The 24309-nt window shown below is 43.7% G+C and overlaps 1 protein-coding gene across 2 annotated transcripts in view; it reads left to right on the forward strand.

Moving 5' to 3' along the window:
- Positions 1 to 22798, forward strand: part of LOC109872430 (ephrin-A5b) — a 117298-nt gene extending 94500 nt beyond the window's left edge. The window contains exons 3-5 of one of the 2 annotated variants that reach the window (XM_020463634.2): positions 15370 to 15435; positions 15801 to 15881; positions 18057 to 22798. In XM_020463634.2, coding sequence (XP_020319223.1) covers positions 15370 to 15435; positions 15801 to 15881; positions 18057 to 18184 — 275 coding nt within the window. In that variant the 3' untranslated portion in view covers positions 18185 to 22798. The remainder of the gene's footprint in view (positions 1 to 15369; positions 15436 to 15800; positions 15882 to 18056) is intronic. The other variant, XM_020463643.2, reaches the window with a different exon arrangement.
- Positions 22799 to 24309: the final 1511 nt, after the last annotated feature.

Here is a 24309-nt window from a genome sequence, read left to right on the forward strand (position 1 = left end):
TGTGTGTGTGTGTGTGTGTGTGTGTGTGTGTGTGTGTGTGTGTGTGTGTGTGTGTGTGTGTGTGTGTGTGTGTGTGAGTTCGTCTGAGGCTGCCACCCCAGGGAAATCAGTTTTTTTTAGCAAAGCTGGGTGATGGAGTTGGGTTGAAAGTATCACTTTGCTGCTGCTGAAATATGCTTCTAGTTGGACTCACTGACTCACTGCACTGCCAAATACCACCTCTACACACTGTCTCCTAAACCGCATACTCTGACACCAATATGTCTATTGATGTACTGAGATTTCACTTCAGTATATTGTTTGTGTGTGTGTGTCCTGTTTGAGATCGACCACGGTCGATCAACCAAGGTGTGAGGTTAGAATATGCTACTTAGCGCATGGAGAAGATCACTTCTACTTTTTCCTCCAGAACTTCTGGGTCGTTCCACCAATTCGGTGGCCTTTTGAGAAGTGTACTGTAAGAAGTTGACTTTCGCCAAATGTTTGCATTCTGTCATAAAGAGCACATGTTCAACTTCATACTTCATTTCCCCATCTCAAGAGGTAAAAAAAAAAAAAAAAAAGAATATCTCAAGAGGTTAAATTGACAAAAAGGAATATCTTAAATGAGCCATAAAACCCCTTGTGAGAGGGGGGATGGAAGCTTGTTGTGTGTGACAGGGAGTGGCAATTGAATGCACGCGTCATAAAACACCACAAAACTGTCTATCAACGGATAACAGGGTTGACGTCTTATGCTCGACCTGCTCGGTTTCCCACCACAAAACACCAGAAAATGAAAACAACACAAAGCCACCGATGTGGGCTGTAGCCACGTAAGGAGACCAGACTCAGTACACATGACACCTCCATACACCGAGTGTACAAAACAAAGGAACTTTTTCCATGACAGACTGACCAGGTGAATCCAGGTGAAAGCTATGATCCCTTATTGATGTCACGTTGTTGAATCCACAATCAATCAGTGTAGATGAGGGGAAGGAGACAGGTTAAAGAAGGATTTTTAAGCGTGAGAAGGGCTTACCAAGAAAAACTTCCAGAAGGACTAATTCAAGGTTAAAAGGAGTTGGCGCACTCAACAACAAAAAAAAAGCTACACATTTTATTTTAGCTCACTTTAATCCATTTGTACTGGATGTGGACAGGTGACTGATGTTTCAATGTCAAGCTAAAGTCTTCCTCTGGATTTTTAAAGACAATTGAGACATGGATTATGTATGTGTGTCATTCAGAGGGTGAATGGGCAAGTCAAAAAATGTAAGTGCCTTTGAACGGGGTATGGTAGTAGGTGCCAGGCGCACCGAGTTGAGTGCGTAAAGAACTGCAATGCTGCTGGGTTTTTCACCTTCAACAGTTTCCCGTTTGTATCAAGAATAGTCACCACCCAAAGGACATCCAGCCAACTTGACACCACTGTGGGAAGCATTCAACATAGGCCAGCATCCCTGTGGAACGCTTTCGACACCTGCTAGAGTCTATTCCCCTTGACAAATTAAGACTGTTCAGAGGGCAAAAGGGGGTGCCACTCAATATTAGGAAGGTGTTCCTAATGTTTTGAACACTCAGTGTCTATTGTCCATTGTTCATTATTTGCCATGGTGTCATCACTGTGCAAGTGTTCTGGACCATAGGCAATATAATTAAAACAAGTTCAATGCTCAGCAATAATATAATATTGTTCCTTGTTGCCAAACATGGGGGGGGGTGTCCTCATCATTGTCTTATGCTTAGGCCAGCATCATAGCCATAAGCTCGGCTGTGTGATTGTGCATGGATAGCATACCTGAATAATGAGCCAGTTATGGGGGTTCCATCGGTCGGCTTGTCCTTGTGTGTTGGGATTGATGTGCTACTCGAAAAAGTATTGAGCTTCCTTAGCAGTGGAAAACGTGTGTGTTGTGTTCTGGAAGGTCAAGATCCGTTTTGCCAGGTGGATGAAGCTTCATCTCAGGTTTAGCTTGTGTAGCTGGGATTTCACCTCGTTCTAAGTCTCCTTCTATTTTAGCAGTTCGGCACTCAGGTCTGGGTAGATGCTGATCCTCTTCCCTGCATAGGTCGGACCCCCGGCTTCCGCAGCAAGGTGAACAATTCGCCGCTTGACTTCAAACCTGTGGATCCATACAATCATACAACGAGAAGCATTGCGGAGTTGACCCGTGCGGTACGCAATGTTAATTAGCGGTATGGGATCCAGCTCATCCTGCTCAAACAGTTCATGGAAAAGATTACTCATGAAGGGAGTTGGGTTGCCCACTTCCACACTAATTTCAAGTCTTGTGACCCGCACATAGAATTTACAAGAATGATTTTTGAGGGATTCTGTTTTCTCTTTTAGGAGTTTGATTCCAACTTAGCTTGCTCTGTTTCCAGGTCATGGAGTTGTACCTCTGTCGCATTGGCTGTCTTCTCCAGACTTTCCACGTTAGTTGAATGGGTATCCACTTCAGCAGCGAGCACTGCCAATGATTCATTTTACCGGTTTTAATTGTAAGTCGGGTGCAGATACAATCTCCTCCAAAACAATCTCTCGTATAGTAGCGGCCAGCTCTTTCTGATGTCTGGTGTTATGAGCCACCTTGTTCCCGCAAGTGAATTGTGGACAGACGAATTCTAGCTGCTGAAGCAAAATAGACCTGCTAGTTATTTACTGTCACACATTTAATGTCCAACACCTTAATATGATGCTTAGTCTTGAAAAGTTTTAGGAAACAAGTCTGTTAACTCATAGAAAGCCACGATAAGAAAGCCACGATAAGGCCACATGTTTCAATGCATGCCACCGGAACCCTATCATGTATGACATTCCATGGAGTGTGTAAACTTATATTTTTTATTACCATAGCATTTTTGTATGTTCTCTATATTAATATACTTGAAAATGTATAACTTGACCAATTCGGCACATTTGGGCAAACTCCTGGCAGACTTGATACAAAATATTGTGCAGTAATGTAATTCTTCATTGGATCAGTCTGAAACTTTGCACAAACACTGCTGCCTTCTGGTGGCCAGAATCTAAATGACACCTAGACTCCTATCTGAAAGTATGTCCTTTCTCTTTCAAAGATTATAAAAAAAAGCATGTTTTTTTGTTTGTATTATCTTTTACCAGATCTAATGTGTTATATTCTCCTACATTCATTTGACATTTTCACCAACTTCAAAATGTTCCCTTTCAAATGGTATCGGTGGCGCAGCGGTCTAATATACTTCATCTCAGTGCAAGAGGCGTCACCACATTCCCTGGTTCGATTCCAGGCTTTATCACATCCGGCCGTGATTGGGAATCCCATAGGGGGGCGCACAATTGCCCCAGCATCGCCTGGGGTAGGCCTTCATTGCTATGCAGGACATTTTAAACTTGTAGTGTATTATTGAGGTGTATTTGAGGTTTAAAAAGGCTTCTGAAGTTTGTCATTTCCACTTTGACATGTCAGACATGGTTTTCCCTTACGAAAAACGTCTCAGCCCCTTTAAAAAATGCCCATTAATTACAGTATAATTTCCTGTTGCTGCAGGATTCTTTTCCTGCTGTAGCAAACTGGCTCAAATTTAGGGACCTCCATCTGCATTTTTTGGTACGGTATCATTTCTGACAGTTAAGGACAAGCTGCCAAACAACCCCAGACATCTTTCCCCATGAAACATGACCCCTGCCTGGGGTGTTGAAACGGGCAGGGGATATCAGTGGGATATTATTGGTAGATCTACACACAAGTCTGTTTTATCCATCATCACCATTTATGATGGAGGCAGTTAACCTGACAGCCAACCAGGCTCTCTCTCTCTCTCTCTCTCTCTTCTCTCTCTCTCTCTCTCTCTCTCTCTCTCTCTCTTCTCTCTCTCTCTCTCTCTCTTCTCTCTCTTCTCTCTCTCTCTCTTATCTCCACCTGTTTATTTCTTTCCCTTTCTGAAGCAGTCGAGATGGAGGGGTTGCATTACAAAAACCTCCCAAATTCTTGAATGTTGGCCATTGTCAGCATGACACTAACCAACGTTTAATTCAGCTAATTGGCTAGGCCCACCGCTAGCCAAAACCCTTACCTAAATAACTAACTGCCTGTGTATGGCCAGTTGTCATGAGCTAACACCAGCTGCCATGACTATATATGGTATTTATGTCTCGTATGCCTGTTCTATGACGGTGCTATTAAGCCTTATGGCAGCAGGTCAAAAGCTTCTTAGTAGAGTTTTATGTTACAGACTGCTTGCCTCGTCAGCCCTGATAGAGCTGAGAATCACAGGAGAAATGGCACGTCGTTACTCATTGCGTATTCATTTCCGTGTGTAATTCTTTTTCTACTCTATCTCTCTGCGTTGTTGGGAAGGGCCTGTAAAGTAAGCATTTTGCCGGTAGTCTACAGCTGTTGTTTACGAAAGCACGCGACAAATACAATTTCATTTGATCGGAAGGGAGAGGGAAGGGAAGGGAAATCGCCACGGTTGGAGTTAGATGAGGTTTAGGGTTAGACACTTCCCCCTGTAAGTTTGATTTCCAACCTTTTCTTCTCATCCCGCCGAAAAGATGCCTGTCCAGAGTGCTATCTTAAATTACACTCCAACTGATAGGCTACCCATAGAACACATCCATTCTGCTATACAATGTCATATTGCTTTCGATGCCTGCGGCTTCATTGCTCTCTGAGTGATTCCAGCGTGTCGCCTCTCTGGCCACTGCTGCGGATATTAAAGTCATCCACCATGAGCTCTGCCGACATGTGATTTCCCAATGCTTTTGTGTCCAGATTGAACATCTGTAAGACATAGGGGGGGGGGAGGGGGGGGGTTGTTTGTTGATTGGATAGAGTATAGTGAAGAGAGAACAGCGGAAGGGGAAAAAATGACATCTGTATTATAGTAATACTCTTTTCTGGGGCATGTTTGCTCACAAAGGCCCCAGATTGACCACAACCTCATCAGCACCAGCAACACCTTCATCATAGCTCTCATCCTCCTCCTGATCCTCGTTAGCAGCATCAGCAGCAGCAGAAGCAGCAGCATCAGCAGCATCAGCAGCATCAGCAGCAGCAGCAGAAGCAGCATCAGCAGCAGCAGCAGCAGAAGCATAGCCGTTATGATCCTCAGCTGCTTCTGAAATTCATTTGCTTCATGAGTAGCTTACATCATCATCAAAATCACCATTGTATCACCAGCATCAGTGTGAACAATTTGTTACACATCTGTCTTACTTTCAGATTGCCATACAACACCTACTGCCATCACAGAGGTCAGGCATACCGTAACTACCCGTATACATATATATATATATATATATATATATATATTCAACTCTACAGTATACGATTTAGCACGTCGTTTTAGAATGATGTGTTTTCAGTCAACGTTCGCTTAGCTTGCTTCCAAATCTGGAGAAATTGTTTTGTGGATGTTGCCGAGGGGATATTGTCTAGCATGAAAGAAGCAGACAAGTAAGAGTGATATTGTTAAACATTCTTCAACATGACTCTTCCCGAAAGGACAGCGGTGAATGGTTGTGTTTGTTGAACACAGCAGTGGATGCCATTGAGAACCTGTTGATTGGACAGGTTCCGCTTTCTGACAGGGAGGGCACTGTGTGTGTGTGTGTGTGTGTGTGTGTGTGTGTGTGTGTGTGTGTGTGTGTGTGTGTGTGTGTGTGTGTGTGTGTGGGGGGGGGGGGTAATAACCACACTACAGGAGGCTCTAGAAAACCCCTCATTTGCATTCAGAAACATGCAGAGCATAGCAGACCAGACAGATGATTGCGGGAGAAGAAAACCCAGTGGCTGTTTAACAAGATAGACTGGTGGGGGATGGGGGCATGTATGTGTGAGTGTGTCTGGCAGGATAGCTCTGTATATTGTGGTTGGTATAATGTTGAAGAAAAATGACATGATATACTGTGTGGTTTGGGATTGGAAATATGGACAATACATATGGCTGGGGAAGTAATGTGGTGATGTCGTGCTTATTTTGGGACATTCGTGTTGAGGAATTGCAAAGGAATTTGAAAGTAAATAATCATGTAATTGAATTTTGGCATTATCCTTCTTCAAAAATGCGTATTATATTAATTGCAATGGAGAGAGGAACTCAAAGCAACCACCGTGATTTACACTGAGTCTCATAATGAATTGTTCTTTCAGTAACTCAAGGAGCTGAGGGAGATGGGCTGAAAAAAAAAATGCCCGCAGACCATTGATTGATTCACTATCTGGTCCGTAGATGAAGATTAAGATGTTAAATTATATTCTGACGGAGAAATGCCCGCTAATGGTGTTTTCGACCTTTGAGTTCGATGCGGGCGAGGGCTTGATTTGTTGCATCTGTGATACAATTATAAAGAGGAGACAGAGTTCTGCTGTCAGGCGCTTCAACAACACAAACGGCTTGATCAAAGCTAGCAGGTCGCAGGGAATAAACCCAAATCGAGACCACGATTCTTCATTTTTCGTTGTCAGCCGCAGCTCTCTGTTTAGAGGAGGAGCTGAATTGTCTATCAAGTCATAGGGGGAGAGAGTAGAGAGTAGAGAGAAACAGAGGGCTAGAGTCAGTCGTAACAGCATGGGCCAAAACCTTTTTCCTTCTTCCCATGCTTCCTTTCTTTCTATAAATGAGTGAGAGTGGGTGTGAGTGAGAGTGGGTGTGAGTGAGAGTGGGTGTGAGTGAGAGTGGGTGTGAGTGAGAGTGGTTGTGAGTGAGAGTGGTTGTGAGTGAGAGTGGTTGTGAGTGAGAGTGGTTGTGAGTGAGAGTGGTTGTGAGTGAGAGTGGGTGTGAGTGAGAGTGGGTGTGAGTGAGAGTGGGTGTGAGTGAGAGTGAGTGGGTGTGAGTGAGAGTGAGTGAGTGGGTGTGAGTGAGAGTGGGTGTGAGTGAGAATGAGTGAGAGTGAGAGTGGGTGTGAGTGAGAGTGAGAGAGTGAGTATGCAAAATGCACTGCCTGCAGGAAGCCATTTAATGTTACTCACATCTGCAAGCAATTCAGCAGAATACTGTATTAGCTGTGATTGAGTTATGGCTGTGACGTGTCGGCCACTCTGACAGACACTGCTAAAGAAGGGATGGGGAAGGGCAAGGGGAGCGCTTCCTAGGTCAGAAGTCAGCCAGCATTGGCGGCTTAAGTGAACCCTGCAGATCAGGGAACGCTGAAGGCAGCATCTTTTTCTAATATAGAGAATCTGTGGAGCGATTTTAATCTCAGAAGGGCCCAAATCCAATATCAGAAGAGTGAGGGTTGAGAGAAGGGGGGAAAAAAGTGTCTGTGAGTCGATGCGATGTGTGACGAATGAGAAACTAGCTGGTGTCATCAAGCAGTTGTCTGCTGTGAGTTATGTTGCTCGTATGCCTTCGTGGACTACACAGTGACAGAAAACATGATCCGTCACTACTATGTCCCGTGAACAAGATTGAAATGAGTTCTCAGGTGCGGAGTTAGAAACAGAACAGATCTGTCTGATTGACCTGACAAAAACCAGGTGGGCCTTGGTCAAAAAACATCAGCCGTGCTCGCAAATGTCAAAACACTACAGTACGGCATAATCTATAAAGTGCAACAAGATACACAGCTGGGACGTACAGTAAGTGGTAAGCCAACCTAAGAACATAGTTTTGATGTTCATTTTCAAAAGGATTGTCTTGATCTTGTCTGACGATGCACACACGTGATTCAAGACGCAAGGCATAGCCGTTCTGTCATGCTTGTGGTATAGTATCATGTACCCGATAATGCAAGTCATACAGAGGCACTATTCTGCGGCAGCAGGAATAGCGTTAAGCAAAGGCGTGGATGGTTTATATGTACACAATAGGTATATGTTTTTAGGCTGAAGAGGATGCATAATAGTCACAGAGGGCCTCTGCATTTCCATTCCTATGGGTGAGTAGGAAACCTGGGTACAGACATGATAATAACTCAGGCTCTACCCATTCATGTGAAAAATCATTCCTGTCATCAGCTCTCAGAAATGACTCAACAACATGAAATAGTGTGACAGAAACCACAGTCAACCGCTTGGACTCAAATGCATTATCATAATTTAGATAGATGGGTTACTTTCTCTCCTCTCCTCTGTGATTCTGGGTCATTTCCCATCCCTGTGTGTCACTGTTCCTCTCCATGGCGGCTAGCCCAGTGTGCCTGCCCTCCAGACAGCACGTTACACTCCCTCCCTCCCTCAAACACTACCAGAGAATGGCCTCCACCCAACTGCTCCCCTGGGGGGGTGTCTCTATTGGCTGTCGCTAAGGTTCCAGTCACAGAACACAGCCACTAATGACCCAGCCATCAGAATCCTCATGGTTCTGAGGCCCCCCATTTAAAGAATTAACTGGAAACAGTTGTCCAGCGAGCTGTCTGCCTGGCTGGCCAGACTTAGCTAATCAAAGGAGTGAGGTAAGTAATGGAACACTTGTTGAAGGAAGAAAGGAGGGAGGAAGATAAGGGGGAAAAGGCTCTAATCAACAAACTAGCGTTTGACCACCAATAATGTAATTATCGCTTTTGTCCCTGGGAAAGAGTAATGGCGCTTCGCTAATGCTGTGAAAAGCCTGGAAATACGAGAAACGAGGACGAACTAGGAATCACGTACTAAACAATGACAGTTTTTCCACATATATATGAAAAAATGAAAAAGTCACCAGAATCAAGAACGACGTCCTCTCTCTCTCACTGCGTCCCTCTCGCCTTCTCTTGCATCTCTGAGCCAGTAGCATGAGGGATGAATTGGGTTCATATTTGGCACCGGTTGAAAGATGTGAGGAAAGAGCGAAAGGCCAGTTTATATGCTTTCCACGTCCTCCTCCCCTCTCTCTTCTGACCCTCATCCTCCATCCATCCTTCAGTACCGCCTATTGTGATTGGACTATAGCAACATCTGGTTAATGGTCCTCTCCCGGGGACATCTCCTCAATTTCCGCACCCACAGGTTGTGTGGCCAACAGCACTGCAGTTGTTGTTCTATGTCTTAGTTTTTTTTCTTCTATTGTTTCATTCATTGAAAGAAACGCAGACTGCTGTGCGGCTTGTTGATGCATGTGCGTGCATGTGAATGCGTGCAAGGTTATCTGGGTGCGTGCTACAGTGAGCTCCAAAAGTATTGGGACAGTGGCACATTTTTGTATGTTTTGGCTCTGGACTCCAACACTTTGGATTTGAAATGATACAATGACTATGAGGTAAGCAAATTGGAATGGGTCTTGGGTGTCAGGTAGGATGGAGGTGATATGATCCTTGACTAGTCTCTCAAAGCACTTTATTTGGCCTCATTCCGTCAGTAGAGGATGCCTGGTTATTCTTTAAAAGTGCTATCCTCACCATCTTAAATAAGCACGTCCCATTCTAAAAATGTAAAATGTAGAACCAGGAAACAGATATAGCGCAGGTTCACTCCTGACCTGACTGCCCTTGACCAGCACAAAAACATCCTGTGGCGTACTGCATTAGCATTGAATAGCCCCAGAGATATGCAACTTTTCAGGGAAGTTAGGAACCAATATACACAGGCAGTTAGGAAAGCAAAGGCTAGCTTTTTCAAACAGAAATGTGCATCCTGTAGCACAAACTCCGAAATGTTCTCGGACACTGTAAAGTCCATGGAGAATAAGAGCACCTCCTCCCAGCTGCCCACTGCACTGAGGCTAGGTAACACTGTCACCACTGATAAATCTGCGATAATTGAGAATTTCAGTAAGCATTTATCTACAGCTGGCCATGCTTTCCACCTGGCTACCCTTACCCTGGTCAACAGCCCTGCGCCCCCTACAGCAACTTGCCCAAGCCTCCCCCATTTCTCCTTCACCCAAATCCAGATAGCTGATGTTCTGAAAGAACTACAAAATCTGGACCCCTACAAATCAGTCGGGCTAGACAATCTGGACCCTCTCTCTTCTAAAATTATCCGCCGCAATTGTTGCAACCTCTATTACTAGCCTGTTCAACTTCTCTTTCGTATCATCTGAGATCCCCAAAGATTGGAAAGCTGCCGCAGTCATCCCCCTCTTCAAAGGAAGATCCTTGACTTTGGCGATGTCATTTACAAATTAGCCTCCAACACTCTACTCAGCAAGTTGGATGCAGTCTATCACAGTGCCATCCGTTTTGTCACCAAAGCCCCATGTACCACCCACCACTGCGACCTGAATGCTCTCGTTGGCTGGCCCTCCCTTCATATTCGTCGCCAAACCTACTGGCTCCAGATCATCTATAAGTCTTTGCTAGGTAAATCCCCGCCTTATCTCAGCTCACTGGTCACCATAGCAGCACCCACCTGTAGCACGTGCTCCAATAGGTATATTTCACTGGTCACCCCCATAGCCAATTCCTCCTTCGGGCCGCCTCTCTTCCAGTTCTCTGCTGCAAACTGCAGCTGTACACAGCTCATCTGTAAATAGCCCATCCAACTACCTCATCCCCATACTGTTATTTATTTTGCTTCTTTGCACCCCAGTATCTCTACTTGCACACTCATCTTATGCACATCCATTACTCCAGTGTTTAATTTCTATATTGTAATTATTTCACCACTATGGCCTATTTATTGCCTTACCTCCCTTGTCCTACCTCATTTGCACACATTGTATATAGACTTTTTCTATTGTATTATTGACTGTATGTTTGTTATTCCATGTGTGCAAATGGCCAGGTCGCAGTTGTAAATTAGAACTTGTTCTCAACTATCCTACCTGGTTAAATAAAGGTGAAATAAATAACATTTAAAAAAATGATGACGGAAGTGAGTACTGCGGGGCGATAGTCGTTTAGCTCAGTTACCTTATCCTTCTTGGGAAAAGGAACAATGGTGGCCCTCTTGAAGCATGTAGGAACAGCAGACTGGGATTGGGATTGATTGAATATGTCCGTAAACACACCAGCCAGCTGGTCTGTGCTTGCTCTGAGAACGCGTCTAGGGATGCCGTCTTGGCCGGCAGCCTTGCGAGGGTTAACACGTTTAAATGTTTTACTCACATTGGCCGCGGTGAAGGAGAGCCTGCAGGTTTTGGTAGCGGGCTGTGTCAGTGGCACTGTATAGTCCTCAAAGCGAGCAAAGAAGTTGTTTAATTTGTCTGGGAGCAAGACGTTGGTGTCCGCGACGGGGCTGGTTTTCTTTTTGGCGAGTAGTATACTCGGGAGCGGTGAGCGATGTGCCCGTCTACGGAGCCTGACCAGAAGACCACTCCGTCTGCCCCTTCTGTGGCGCCGTTGTTTTGGGTTGCCTACTGGGATCTGATCCATTGTCCAGGCTGGTTGTCCAATCAGAGGATCCGATTTGGGAAAGTCATATTCCTGGTCGTAATGTTGGTAAGTTGACGTTACTCTTATATCCAATAGTTATTCACGGCTGTATGCAATAAGACTTAACATTTCCTGGGGTAACAATGTAAGAAATAATACATAAAAAAACAAAATACTGCATAGTTTCCTGGGGCGGCAGGGTAGCCTAGTGGTTAGAGCGTTGGACTAGTAACCGGAAGGTTGCAAGTTCAAACCCCCGAGCTGACATGGTACAAATCTGTCGTTCTGCCCCTGAACAGGCAGTTAACCCACTGTTCCTAGGCCGTCATTGAAAATAAGAATTTGTTCTTAACTGACTTGCCTGGTTAAATAAAGGTAAAATAAATAAAAAACCCGAAGTGATCTTTTTAGCGAATACAAGCGGTGTTGCTATTACGATCAAATGATCTCTATTATGCGTGGGAATACTTGGGAACAGATTTTCAAAATTAAAATCACTTCTAGCTGATTTCCTGGTGTTTTTACAGTATTTTATGTCCAATAATGAGTTTTATTTTCTGCTCAATAAACTTAGGGGGACAAATAAAACCACCCATGGGCCAAATTCAGACTGCAGGCCACCAGTTGGGGAACCCTGCTGTAGGTGGTGGATGGAATGTATGATCATACAGCACTTTGCAGTAGACATAATGACAAGAAGAGCTATATAGATGTAATCCATCACTATTACTAACCATAAAAGCAATCATTTGAAATGATTGTGTTATTGCCTTTTCTAATCTCTCCAATATTGTCCAAAATAATAATGATATGATTTCTAAGCCTGTCATCCGCATTGTGCTTGCTAATCTGAAATGATGAGGAGTTGGAAGTATCAAAGCTGGACTATGGTTCACTGGCCGTGAAAGCCCCCAAATGACTTTGAATTTAGGGAAAAAACAGATGGAAAATAATTGTCAAATCCTCATTGACTGGCTTCATTAACTCACAGCTTTTACTATTTTTTTTCAGCTACATACTGAAACTACCTCGTAAAAATGATAATAATGTTGCATAATAATACCCAATAAGGTAACTCACGAACAAGCTTAATTTCCCTCCCTTTCCAAACACATAATGTTGCCATTTTGTATCCATTGTTATGTTTCATATTGTAAGTAAGCCAAAGGAAATGTGTTTTCCAGATAACATTATAATTGCGGCGTGGCTGAGATTGAAACAATATCTCATTTAATCCATCCTGAGCGCACCTGTTTGTTCTTGCGTAATTGGATTCTGGTTCATTCCATTTGCCTTAATGCACCTGCATTATGCAGTGTACTGAGGGGACCAGTCGTTAACAGCCAGGGGACATCGCTCTGAGGAGTAACCCAACCTGGTCCTCTGTTCTGGGGCATCCTTTCAGTGCCTCTGCCTTTCAAAGGCATCAGCCTGGGTGGATGGATGGATGGATGGATGGCTGGGGCTTGTGCTTGATAGGAACCAGAATAGCAGGTGTTGATGTTAGTGCCTGACAAGAACAATAATTTGCCCCTCCCCTGTATGGTAATCCAAAATAAACAGGCTCTGGCGTGGACGGCGTGGGCTCTAAGGGCGGAGGGGTCCTCATCAAGCCCAAAGAATGGATAGCTGCTTGAAGGAATGCAGTGCAGCTAAATCTTCCCTTCGTAGTTTACGAACGATGAAAACCCAACGAATGCATATCTAACACTAAACCACGGCAAAGAAGTTTCCTTTCCTTGTCGGCTTTCTATCATTTTCACAGTTATGAAAGGACTTGATAGAGGAAAAAGCATTATGAAACTCTATCCTTTCATATCAGTGGTTAGAGAGATAAAGAGGTAAATTGACAGTAATGCCCAGTATTGGGACAGAGAGCACTGCATATTTTCTCTTCCGTGCACTTAATTATTTTCTGTTTGTGTGGGTGGCAAATAGCTTACAGATGGCAAAGAGAGGCTCCCACATGGAGTGTATTCTGCCACTTTCATCAAGCTCATCACGTTTGATCTGTAGTGTGAGTTAAGTGGTTGGTGTGGATAGCCCTGGCTCGGCTCCACCCACAAAGATGATGATAAGACATTTGGATTTCAGCAGGGCCCTGTGTGTGTGCGTATTTGAGAGCGAGAGGGGGAGTGAAAAAGGGTGTGTGAGCAACCGAACAGGCGAGGGAGGGTAGCCAAGCTTCATTAATGTGTCACTGACTGCCTCTGCCATGCTCGCCATGTTAAGACACTGCTTTTTTATTTTCTCTCATCCCTCCTTCATCCCTCCTTCATCGGCTCCGTGTGAACTGATGTGAGCAAGACACCATTTGGAGATCCGCTCTCCTCCCACACACGTTTACATTCAGCAGACGAGCCAACGGTGTCACACACTACAAGAGATAATGCGAAAGAGAGGAGGAAGTTAAGGGAGATGGTTTTGCCAGTGCATATACATCACATCTGATGAGCGGAGAACATCAAAACCTAAGACTGAGAAGAAGGGAAATGGGAAAAAAAGAGAATGAAATATAGCTGTGGCCTAGAGGGATAGATCTCCATCTCTTTTCCATTGCTATTAGACTGTCTCTTTTATGTGCTAGAACGATAAGAGGACTTGGGAGACTGCTTTTTCCTAATGCCCCACATTCTGTTGTCTTTGTAAAAGGGAATACATGCTCAGAGCGCTGCTCGAAGCGCTGCCCAAAGCGCTGTGTGAAGAGGCCTGTTCCAATGTAAAGCACACGGCAGAGAGACAATAGCCTGCTTTGCTCATTGACTTGTCCAATGATTAGATAGACCGTAGATGAGACGGATCCAGGGAATGTGTGTACATGTGTGTGTTCAAAGAGGAGAGGAAAACAGCAAGAGAGGAGAGAGCCTCATCTAGAGAGGACGGGATAGACATAGAAATAGGAAGAAAGAGAGCGATAGATCAGGGTAAGGATCAGTGAAGAGGCGATGACAGACCCCGAATCCCAAATGGCGGGCCGGGGATACGCTTGACTTCATCTCATCTGCTGGGGAATGATGCTCAGATGACATAAAATGGTGCCCAGAGAACCCAGAAGTCACAAAGGAGGCTGTTGCGGAAGGAACTGGGCATGAAGACTCAGGAGAAGTATATCTGATTGTCTTCTTCTGTAGAAGAAGGTGATACAATAGGAGGCGTAAAGTAAAGATGTTCTCTTTCCAACGTGGGTGTTAAGACATGAAGAACACACAATGTATTTTAAACTATTGTCTGTGGCAGGGATGGGATGTGATTGTCACACACACACAGTCCACACAACCCCTGTTTGACCCTCTCTTACAGGAGACATCACCTGCTCAGCTACCAAGCCGTTAGTGTTGATGGCCAACCAGCGACACACACACACACAGGCTATTTTATAAAGCAATCCTGCCCGCAGTAGCCTAATACACACGCACACACACACACAGTTTTGTCAAAGAATTGATTCCCATCCAAAATCCTTTTTTCCCTAACCCTAAATCTAACCCCAACCTTAACCCTTAAACTAACCATAAGCCTAAACTTAACCCCAAACCCTAACACTATACCTAACCCTAACTCCTAACCCTAAACTTAACCGTAACCCCTAACCCTGACTTTAATTCTAACCATAACCCTAATTGTAATGCTAAACCTAACCCCTAAGCCTAAAATAGATTTTTTCCTCGTGGGGACAGGCAAAATGTCCCCACTTGTCCTTATTCACTATCCTTGTGAGGACTTCTGGTACCCACAATGATAGTAAAACAAAAACACACGCGCACACACACAATCTCTGGAGTGACCTAGGTTGGTTATTACTGCGTTGTCGGAACTAGAAGCACAAGCATTTCGCTACACTCACATTAACATCTGCTAACCATGTGTATGTGACAAATAGAATTTGATTGGATTTGACTGTCTGAAAAAGCTTTCCGTCCAATAGCACCATGACAACACCTACCAAATCCACTTAGCAGTCAGCATGAGTACAATTAACTATCCGGATGCTTGCTCAGAGTCATATTACAAAGGCAAGATTAAATTGAACTCTGCTCTCTGTTGGTGCAGAAGATAGTGTGTTGAACAGTATGTTGCAGTCCCTTGAAAAGAGGACAATTGTGTTTTAAGATGTACTCTAGTAGCATTGTCTTTATCTGTGTTCTTGTGTCCTTGTTTTCCAGCCTCCACTATCGCCGAGAACGGAAGAAGAACATGCCTGAAACTCAAAGTTTTCGTCCGACCAACAAGTAAGTCTCTCCAGCTGCAACAGAAACGTTGACATGGAGCCTGTTTAACACTCGTGGTGTATTTTCCCTGCTCTCAATATGCCTTCTGAATGACTCCTTGCTCTCTGTTGAACATGTCAGTTTCATATCTCATGACAGCTCCTATATTGTTAACCTATGGCAGTGGCTACCATTGTTTCTATCCAAAGACAAGTGGAAGAATGAAAGATTTGAATGAAATGAATTGCACACGTCTTGTGAATGCTGTCATGAGCTTGGGGCTTGGGGATCTTTGTTTTAAGGATGGGTAGTTTGGGGGAGGGTGTCACTAACCTATTTGGCTTATTATCTCTAATGAAATCTATTATCTCTATTTCTATCTCTAGACAACTGCGTGAAAACTATAGGCGTACATGACCGTGTTTTTGACGTTAACGACAAAGTAGACAATTCATTAGAACCCCGAGGTTAGTATGGCTTTCTGCATTCATCTACTTCTGTCTGTCCCCCTTGCACGCACACGCACGCACACACACACACACACACACACACACACACACACACACACACACACACACACACACACACACACACACACACACACACACACACACACACACACACACACACACACACCCCTTCCTCTCTTTCTCTCTTTTTCTACGCTGATTGATCCATCTACAGATGTAGGCTCTTCATTTGAGCCAGTATGCTACAGCTGGAAAATAATCCCGCAGCAACAGAAAAGGTTTTTGTCAGGGTTAATACATTTTTCATCAGGGCAAATCAAGTCTGAAATTTCAAAGTGGAAATTATAAACTTTAGAAGCCGTTAGAAAAACAGAAATACACTACACGTTTGTATTTCCTGCTCGGCAACAAAAAAGGGATCAAATTAAGATCCTACATCTGTATGCTCTCCCAGCATGGTTGTCATGTTAGAATGTTCATGCTACTGCGTTGTTGTGTTGCTGCTAGCTGTTGCCAGTTGTATTTTGCTGATGATATGGTCTATGTTTGCATGTGTCATACACCACAGTTGTCCCTGGTAAAACTCCTCATGTCTCATGTCAGCATATAACATAGGCTACTTGTGTCAGAACACAGAGGCTGCGTTTAGACAGGCAGCCCAATCTTACCTTTTTTCCACTAATTGGTATTTTGACAAATCACATCAGATCTTTTCACATCAGATCTTTTTCAGAGGTGATCTGATTGTTCAAAAGACAAAATGGTGAAAAAAAGAACAGAATTGGGTGGCTTGCAGCCAAATCATTTTTTGGGCTGCTTTATATCCTAGATTCAAAGTAATCCTCCAGTTTGCTTTAATTGAACCGTGAGCTGTGTATCACATATGTTCAATCTGAGGAACATGATAGGCAATATTGAAAAATAAATATTTGCACAATAGAGTCCATTAATGCTGAAGTCTATTGAAATCCTGACTATTGATTCCATGGCCTTTTCTACAGTCTGTCTTCATTTCAATTGACTCTATTCTACTCTTCTAAGAACCCAAGGCTTTATTATGACAGAATGCATGCGTACTGTAACCATCTGTCAGCTAGCTGCATTTTCTCTCCCTCTCACTCACTCACTCACTCACTCACTCACTCACTCACTCACTCACTCACTCACTCACTCACTCACTCACTCTCACTCTCTCACACACACATTGCTGTCTAATTCCTGCTCTGGATTACCCCAAGGAGACACAACATATACACACTGACTCTGCAAATAAATAAACCTCTGTCAAAATGCAACACATTAGTCATTTCAAACAGAGTTTTAGGAATCACATTTGTCATCGCATTAGCAATTACAGTTTTCTGAAATGTATATTTACATCTGGGAGTTGGAGAATATTACATTTTATATATTTATTCATGGAAGCTGTTCACTGTACCCTGGTGATCAGGGTTTATCACTAGCTGTCACCTCGTCTGTCACACACACACAAGCACATACTCACTCTCTCCTCTCTCCTCTCTCCTCTCTCCTCTCTCCTCTCTCCTCTCTCCTCTCTTCTCTCCTCTCTCCTCTCTCTCTCGCACACAAGCTTGGGGAGTCTGGCGTTTAGATTTATTGTGGTCAGAGACCTAGACTGCCTCCATCTTGCTGCCTGCCTTAATGCCATCCCCAACCTATGTACTTCTTCCTCTCCCTTTATCTCTCTCAGCCCCACCCCCCTTACCCCTTTCGCTCTCTCTCTCTCTCTTATCTGTCTGTTTGCGTTACCCACCTGTGAGTGTGTGTGGGGGCACGTCCTGTGCTCTGTGTGGCTCTGCATTGGCCTAGCTTGCTCCCTCAGTGTGCCGTTAGACAGGCCCATGGCTGCAAATTGATAACACTGCCAGTCAGCCTGGGGAGACTCTTAACCATGCCATTGAGCTTTAGAGGATGGGACTCATCCAAGCAGAGTGGGCGGCCAGCTTGCTGGCTGGCTGATGTGCAACAGCAGCAGTAGCAGCAGCACATTGTGTACTGGTGTTATTTCAGCCATCACTTTGTTCTTAGTTGTAAGATATAAGCATTCCAAATAAAATAGAGAAAAACAAGCCACCGTACATCGCCATGTTTGTGCATTGTGTATGTGTTGATAAACTCTGCTCATTTCACTATCTTCTCTTGTTCCCTTAGATGATACGAGTCACGAGTCGGCCGAACCTTCCAGGAGCGACGGCACAAATGCAGCGTCACACTCGCGGATAGCCAGACCACTTCTGGCTGCACTGCTAATCTGCCTAGCAACACTCTTCACCTTATAGCGCCTCCCCCTGTCCTGGACGGGAATTATACCCTGTGAGGCCTGAATCTGCCCAGTGCTGAGGCTGGGGCTGGGGTGGGAGAATTGGGGGGGGGGGGGGGGTTTGGGGTATTGAGAGTGGGCTTCATAAGAAACTCTCTATTTTCTTCCAGATATTTAAGTGGTCTTTCTCCTTCAGTGATTTTGTAAAAGTTGATGTTGGAAGCGGGAGAGACTGTTTCCCTCTTAAAACTGTCAACTAAGATGCCAAATCCTTGTTTTTGACACTTAGTGATTCTTGTTTTCCTATGACTTCTGACATCACTTTACGTCATGCTGATCCATTGCACCGCTCACATACGCAAATAGGCACACACACCTACACACACACACACACTTTTACACTGACAGTTGAGCAGTAGCTCTTTTGGTAGGTTGTAAACCAGTAATACACAGTACGTAATGGTGGTTTTAGCTCGTATGTAGACAAAGAACAAGGGAGCAGATGTGGGTAGTACTCACATCTCCTAGTCTTTACAGATTCACCTCTCTCGGGACCAGGTGGATGTAGATAGGTGTGTTTTTGTTGGGTTTTAGAGATAGAGGAGGATCCTAGGTATCCGTTGAGATACAGTGTAGAACATGTTTAGTAGGAGGGTATGGGAATGAGTGAGCTGAGTCGGTTGAACTATTGTTGAGTCCCTTGGCCTCTTTGACGAAGGTTTGCTCTCATTTTGCCGTCCTTGCGTGTGTGTGTAGAGAAAGGCCTGGTCCAGTCAAGAAAACGTTGCCTTGGCACACAAATAAAAGACGAATCAAACACTTTCCTTCGACACTTTGTGGACCGTCGCTAGAATAAAACATCAATTATTTAAACGATTACTCCATTTAAGAGCGGCAGACATGCAGGTCATTTTGTGCTTCATTCATTGACTTCATCTGTAATTGCTCCTTTGTGCCAGATGATGCGTTGTCAATAATAACAAGACTCTTAACTTGAAGCTTGAACCCTCACTGATTGCAGTTTAGATTCAGTTTGTTATATAAAAAATATTTAAAAAATTGAGAGTTGTTCCTTACATACTATGCCTTCTCTTGCTAATGTTCTGAATGTCATCTGTGGTTACAACAAAGACATGTGCGTATCAGAGCGTGGAGAGATGTTGCGTTGTTGAAAGGCTGTGTTAATGGTGGAGAGAAGAATGTGACTCTAGCTCTGGGGTCTGTGTCAACAGCTAAGAAAGGTGCCTCTCTCACCCTTTTCAGAATACCACTCCCCTACCACGCAACTACATATTTTTTTCCCCCTACAATTGCTTATCATTAGTTCACTTAGATATGCTGCAAAACTTCACATGTGGAATTGTCTCTCAGCATAGCTCTTCAGTATACCCATTAAGGAGGCATCAACAGTGTTGCTCTCCTGTATTTTTCCACAAGTCTTTCCCACTCATGCATAACCACAACTTCAACTCTAACCACAGATTCAGCAGCCATTAGTCAAATAGCGCTCAGACGCCGTAGCTACAGTCCATTATAGCAGGCGGCCTGTTCTCCACTGACCAGACCACATTCATTCTACAACCGTATAATTCAAATTTAATCAACTCGCAACGAGTATCTTAATAGAGAAAATATCCCTTAACATCGAGTTGGAATGCAGAGCAGTTTAGGCCACATTTTGTTTAGCCTGTATTTCTACATTGCACTGTTCTATAATGACATTCAACTTCCTTAGACTCACACAGGCTCAGATGGTAGATTAACATAGTTGGAGAGATTTAAAATGGAAACACTGTTACAGATACATGAATTAGGTCTGTTGACACAGGTTTCCTTTCAGAGGACGGAGCGAGAGAGAGAGAGAGAGACAGAGAGAGAGATGCATGCCTAGTTACCGCTTCTACTGTTACGGGCTTAAGTGACTCTTTAATGAGGTTCAAAATGAGAGGAATGCGGACTCCATGTTGTGGAGTAAAGGGAGTTTTTTCTGGTATTAAAAATAGATGGTGGAAGGCCTGGGGGGTCTCCGGGGGGGGGGGGGTGTACCTTTCACCCTAGGGTTTTTTAAAGCATCAGTGACCTTGCAGTTAGAGAGGGCTGGTGAGTGAAGAAGATGGGGGAGAGAGAAATAAGGAGAGAAGGAGAGAGAAAGAAAGAGATGTGACGGAGGAAACAAGCTGCATATATGACTGGAGTGCCTAACAAAAACCACCCAGTACAACCTTTTTAAAAACACTAGATAAAATGGCATATACACATATGCTTAAAGTACTACTGTTCTCCCCGAGGCATGTTTTGATTTGTTTTGATTTATTCTGTTATTGATTTTTCTCGGCTGCCTTCTATATTCTTCTCCTGAAGGGTTGTGTGTGCTTTCGGCCGTATTTGTTTTCATACTATGGTAACAATGCTATTACAGTAGAATAGCAGCTCATCTTTGGGGGGGGGGGTAACAGGAGATGACGCCATTTAATGAGGTACTAATTTTCACCAGAACGCCACAGGGGATGGGCGCCATGTTCAATCCAAGATGGCCGCCTTTCATCAACAACGTCATAGCCTACACTTTTTTTGGGAAGACCAGCTTTAATTGTATTCTATTATAATTGCCCGTACTACTCTTTATCATTATTGCTACTATTATTACCATGGTTTATTCTGTACACACGTTAACTTGGGAAATGAGGATCAACTTGTTAACTGGATACCGTGTATCCTGAGGTAGTCAACCATATAACAAGTAGTGTTAGATTAGTTACTGTTTTTGTACCTTTCTGGAGGACAAAATAAAAAATTAAAAAATAAAAATAGACACTTCATTGTTAAAACTATTATTATTGTTATGATGATGATTATTGTTAGCAAAAACTCTTGATGTAAATAGTGTTTGATATTAAAGTTTTAATTTGATTCATATGTCTTTTCTATAAAAAAAACAACAATGAACACAGTAGAATCTCTGGATATTTGGGAGTATACACATGAAAAGTGCATTGTGAACTGTGATCTTCAATGCCTAGAAATTACAAGCTGTGCACATCTGTGCTTTACTTGTGTGTACTTGTGCATGAGTACTGGTGTGTACCTTTGCACCTGTGCGTACCTGTGTACAGCTGGTTGGACTTAAAGCCAATGGGGGGGGGCCTCACCTGCTACATAGCTATGTTTCAACCAATCAATCAACAGCCACCGTCACCACTTCGTCACAAGGATCCACACAGAACAGACAGAGAGAACGGAACAGACGTGGACAAGATGAACAGTGTTTGTGCTTTTTCGCCTTCAACGTTTGATAGCATGATGGTCAACCCAGAGTTTTGCCATGGCTGGACTTTTGGTTGTTTTTTTAATGGAAGGATCTTGCCAGTTTCATATGTGGCATGCGCATGGACTTGTTAATGAAACATGTCAAAACAAAACAAAATGGTAACATGTTTTTTTTTCTTTAGAACTTTGTTAAATGTAGGATTCTCCCTTTTTATTCCCCACTGTCATGTTGTGTGTTTTGCATCCCATTAAAATGAGGTCATCTGGCTGATGAGCTGTGTGGCTACAGAAACAGATGACATGTACAGTACATAATGCAGGCTTGTTGTGGCGTTATATAGGGGGGGGTGGGGGTGGAGTTACAGAGGGAGACGCTCATTAGTAGTCGAGATAATTGTTGTTTTCTTCCCCTTAACTTTGAGAATCAATCCTCTGGTAACTTTATACTGTTCTACCAAGTAGCTGTAGTTTTTGTCCATTCTGACTATTCATGCCCTGTTTAATGTGTGAGTGTGTTTTGTGTACAGTGTGTGTGGGAGAGAGAGTCTCTATCATTGTGTGTGAGGAAGAGGTTTGTTTGTGCAAACTAGTTTGTGTGCATGTGTGTGTATGTGTATTCGTAATGCATCTTACACAAGAATGTGCATGAGGGTTTGTGTCTCATTTACTATTGCCGCATTGAATGGGAGACACGGAAACTCTCTTTGGCAACAAATAGGTTTTCCCATGCCTTAGGCCAGAACCATCTGTGTTCAACACCCCCTGCCATCCTCCCCAACCATGGAGTGGGTGCTGGCGGCACAAAGGTTACCCAGGGGCCTTTACTCTCTCCCTGTTTTGGAATTTGAACCCCCACCCGCCTCACCATAGCCTAGCAGCCAGACTACATATGTTAGCTAAGTCACTACTTGGTCTGGGTAGAAGTTATCCGTTGGCACAGATCTAGGATCAGCTTACCCTCTCCCTAGCTCAACCTAAACCATTAGAGGGAAACACTAAAACACTGCCTAGACTGATCTTAGATCAGACTGTAGGGCACATTTCCACCTACTCTCGTTCCCCATGTGTCGAGAACCACTCATTTGTGTGTGCATCAAATCCCATTGAGCGTACTCCTCTTGTGCTTGTAACCACCCCACCCCCTACTCTCCCCCTCACCCCTCACCCCTCCTCACCCCCACCCCCTGCTTTCCCCCTCTCCTCTGATCCTCTTTGGGGGGCAGAAGTATCGACCGACCTGCTTTGTTTCCAGTATATAAACAAGAACGAAAAACTGACAAAAAATTATCAAAAGGTCTGTATTTGTATATACACGTGTCTGAGCAACTATGAATAATATTAATAAAATGGAAATACATTGCTTTGATGTTATTGCGTAGCTGTTCTTGTTTTTCCATTGCTTTGTTGATGTAAGGGGTGTGCATGTTATCCAGAATTCATTTCATATGATCATGGTAGGTTGGGTTGTCGACGGAAGCACGTCATTAACTCCGCATGACAGATGTATTGTACATGGAATTGCAACTAATTGGAGAGAAGATTGAGTCGAGCTTTACCTGGCAAGGATCTCCTCAATAACTACCTCACAAACACATTTAGAATCATTATATTTCTCTGCCAATTAAAGACGATTATTGCTCATTATCTCTCCTTCCCTATATGCCAAGTTTAAACAATTAAAACCATTTTGGACACACACACACTCTCTTTCAACCTGCCAATACCCTCCCCCATTCACACACTCACTTGGTATCCCCCGGTCTTCACATATATGCTAATTAACTGTCTGACCATAAGGCTGACAGTAAGCCTCTCTCCCTCTCTGCCAAATGAAAAATCCCTCTTTTGAAAGTAGACTGTGCAAGACTCCGGTTGGAAGACAAATGCCAGTCAGTCAGTGCCAGAATCAGACCTAAGACCTGCTTTCATTTCAGTCGTACACTAATGAGCCCTCCTAATAACCTTCTGCTGGACCCCATCAGGACCCAATCAGCGCTGGTTAGATTTACCCTCCATTATCTCTAGGAATTATACTCACGTGCAGATCATTCCAGGCTTCAGGGTAAAATACCCACGGAAAATCCAATTGGAAGTTAAGAACCCAACAATACTTTGGTGCTTAGTGCAATTTCATTTCTCCAGTCTATAAGCCTTATTCTTTATCTGCAATGTAAACAGTTGGGTTTCAGTGGGAGATGGTAAGTGATTGGGACTATAAGGGAAAACAGAAGTCTATGGTATCATTGGGCTAGAGTCGTGGAGTCCTCTGGGTCTGCTGTGTGAGAGGGTTCTAACGTTCTACTTTTTCAACAGGCTCAACCGTGTATTACCACGTAGCAAGTAAGACACATTAGGCTACAGAGATGTATAGGTAGGCCTGGGTAAAGATCAGACATTTCACTGTGTCTGATTATGTCTGGTGTACTGACAGCTTTATGTCTAGAACTGTACCTAGTGTACTATTAACTGCTGATCATAATCAGACAGTGTGACAAGCTTTAAGGTAGGGAGGTTTATGCAGAGGGGAATATGGGAATAGCTCTTCATTAAAACAATCCATAGTTTGAATATAAAATACTGTAACTGCAGGACACAGCAGGCTATTTAGGTGTTTTTTTTCTGGGTGGGTCAATTATTATATTTTTTGATCCCACAGTGAGTAATATTGGGTAACGTAGCTTACAGTGAATTCAAGGTTGGGATTGGGATTCTCAGTGTGACAAACCACTGACCCTGTTCATCAATGAGAGGGGCAAATAGATAGAGGGAAGGAGTGAGAGAGAGAGACAGAAGCCCTGTTTAAACCTTCAGTCACCATGCGTCCTGATCATGTCCTGATCTTGACCTGAGCTTGTCTGTTTACATTTATAAGATCTG

Source organism: Oncorhynchus kisutch, linkage group LG3 (assembly GCF_002021735.2).
Source record: "Oncorhynchus kisutch isolate 150728-3 linkage group LG3, Okis_V2, whole genome shotgun sequence".
NCBI lineage: Eukaryota > Metazoa > Chordata > Actinopteri > Salmoniformes > Salmonidae > Oncorhynchus > Oncorhynchus kisutch.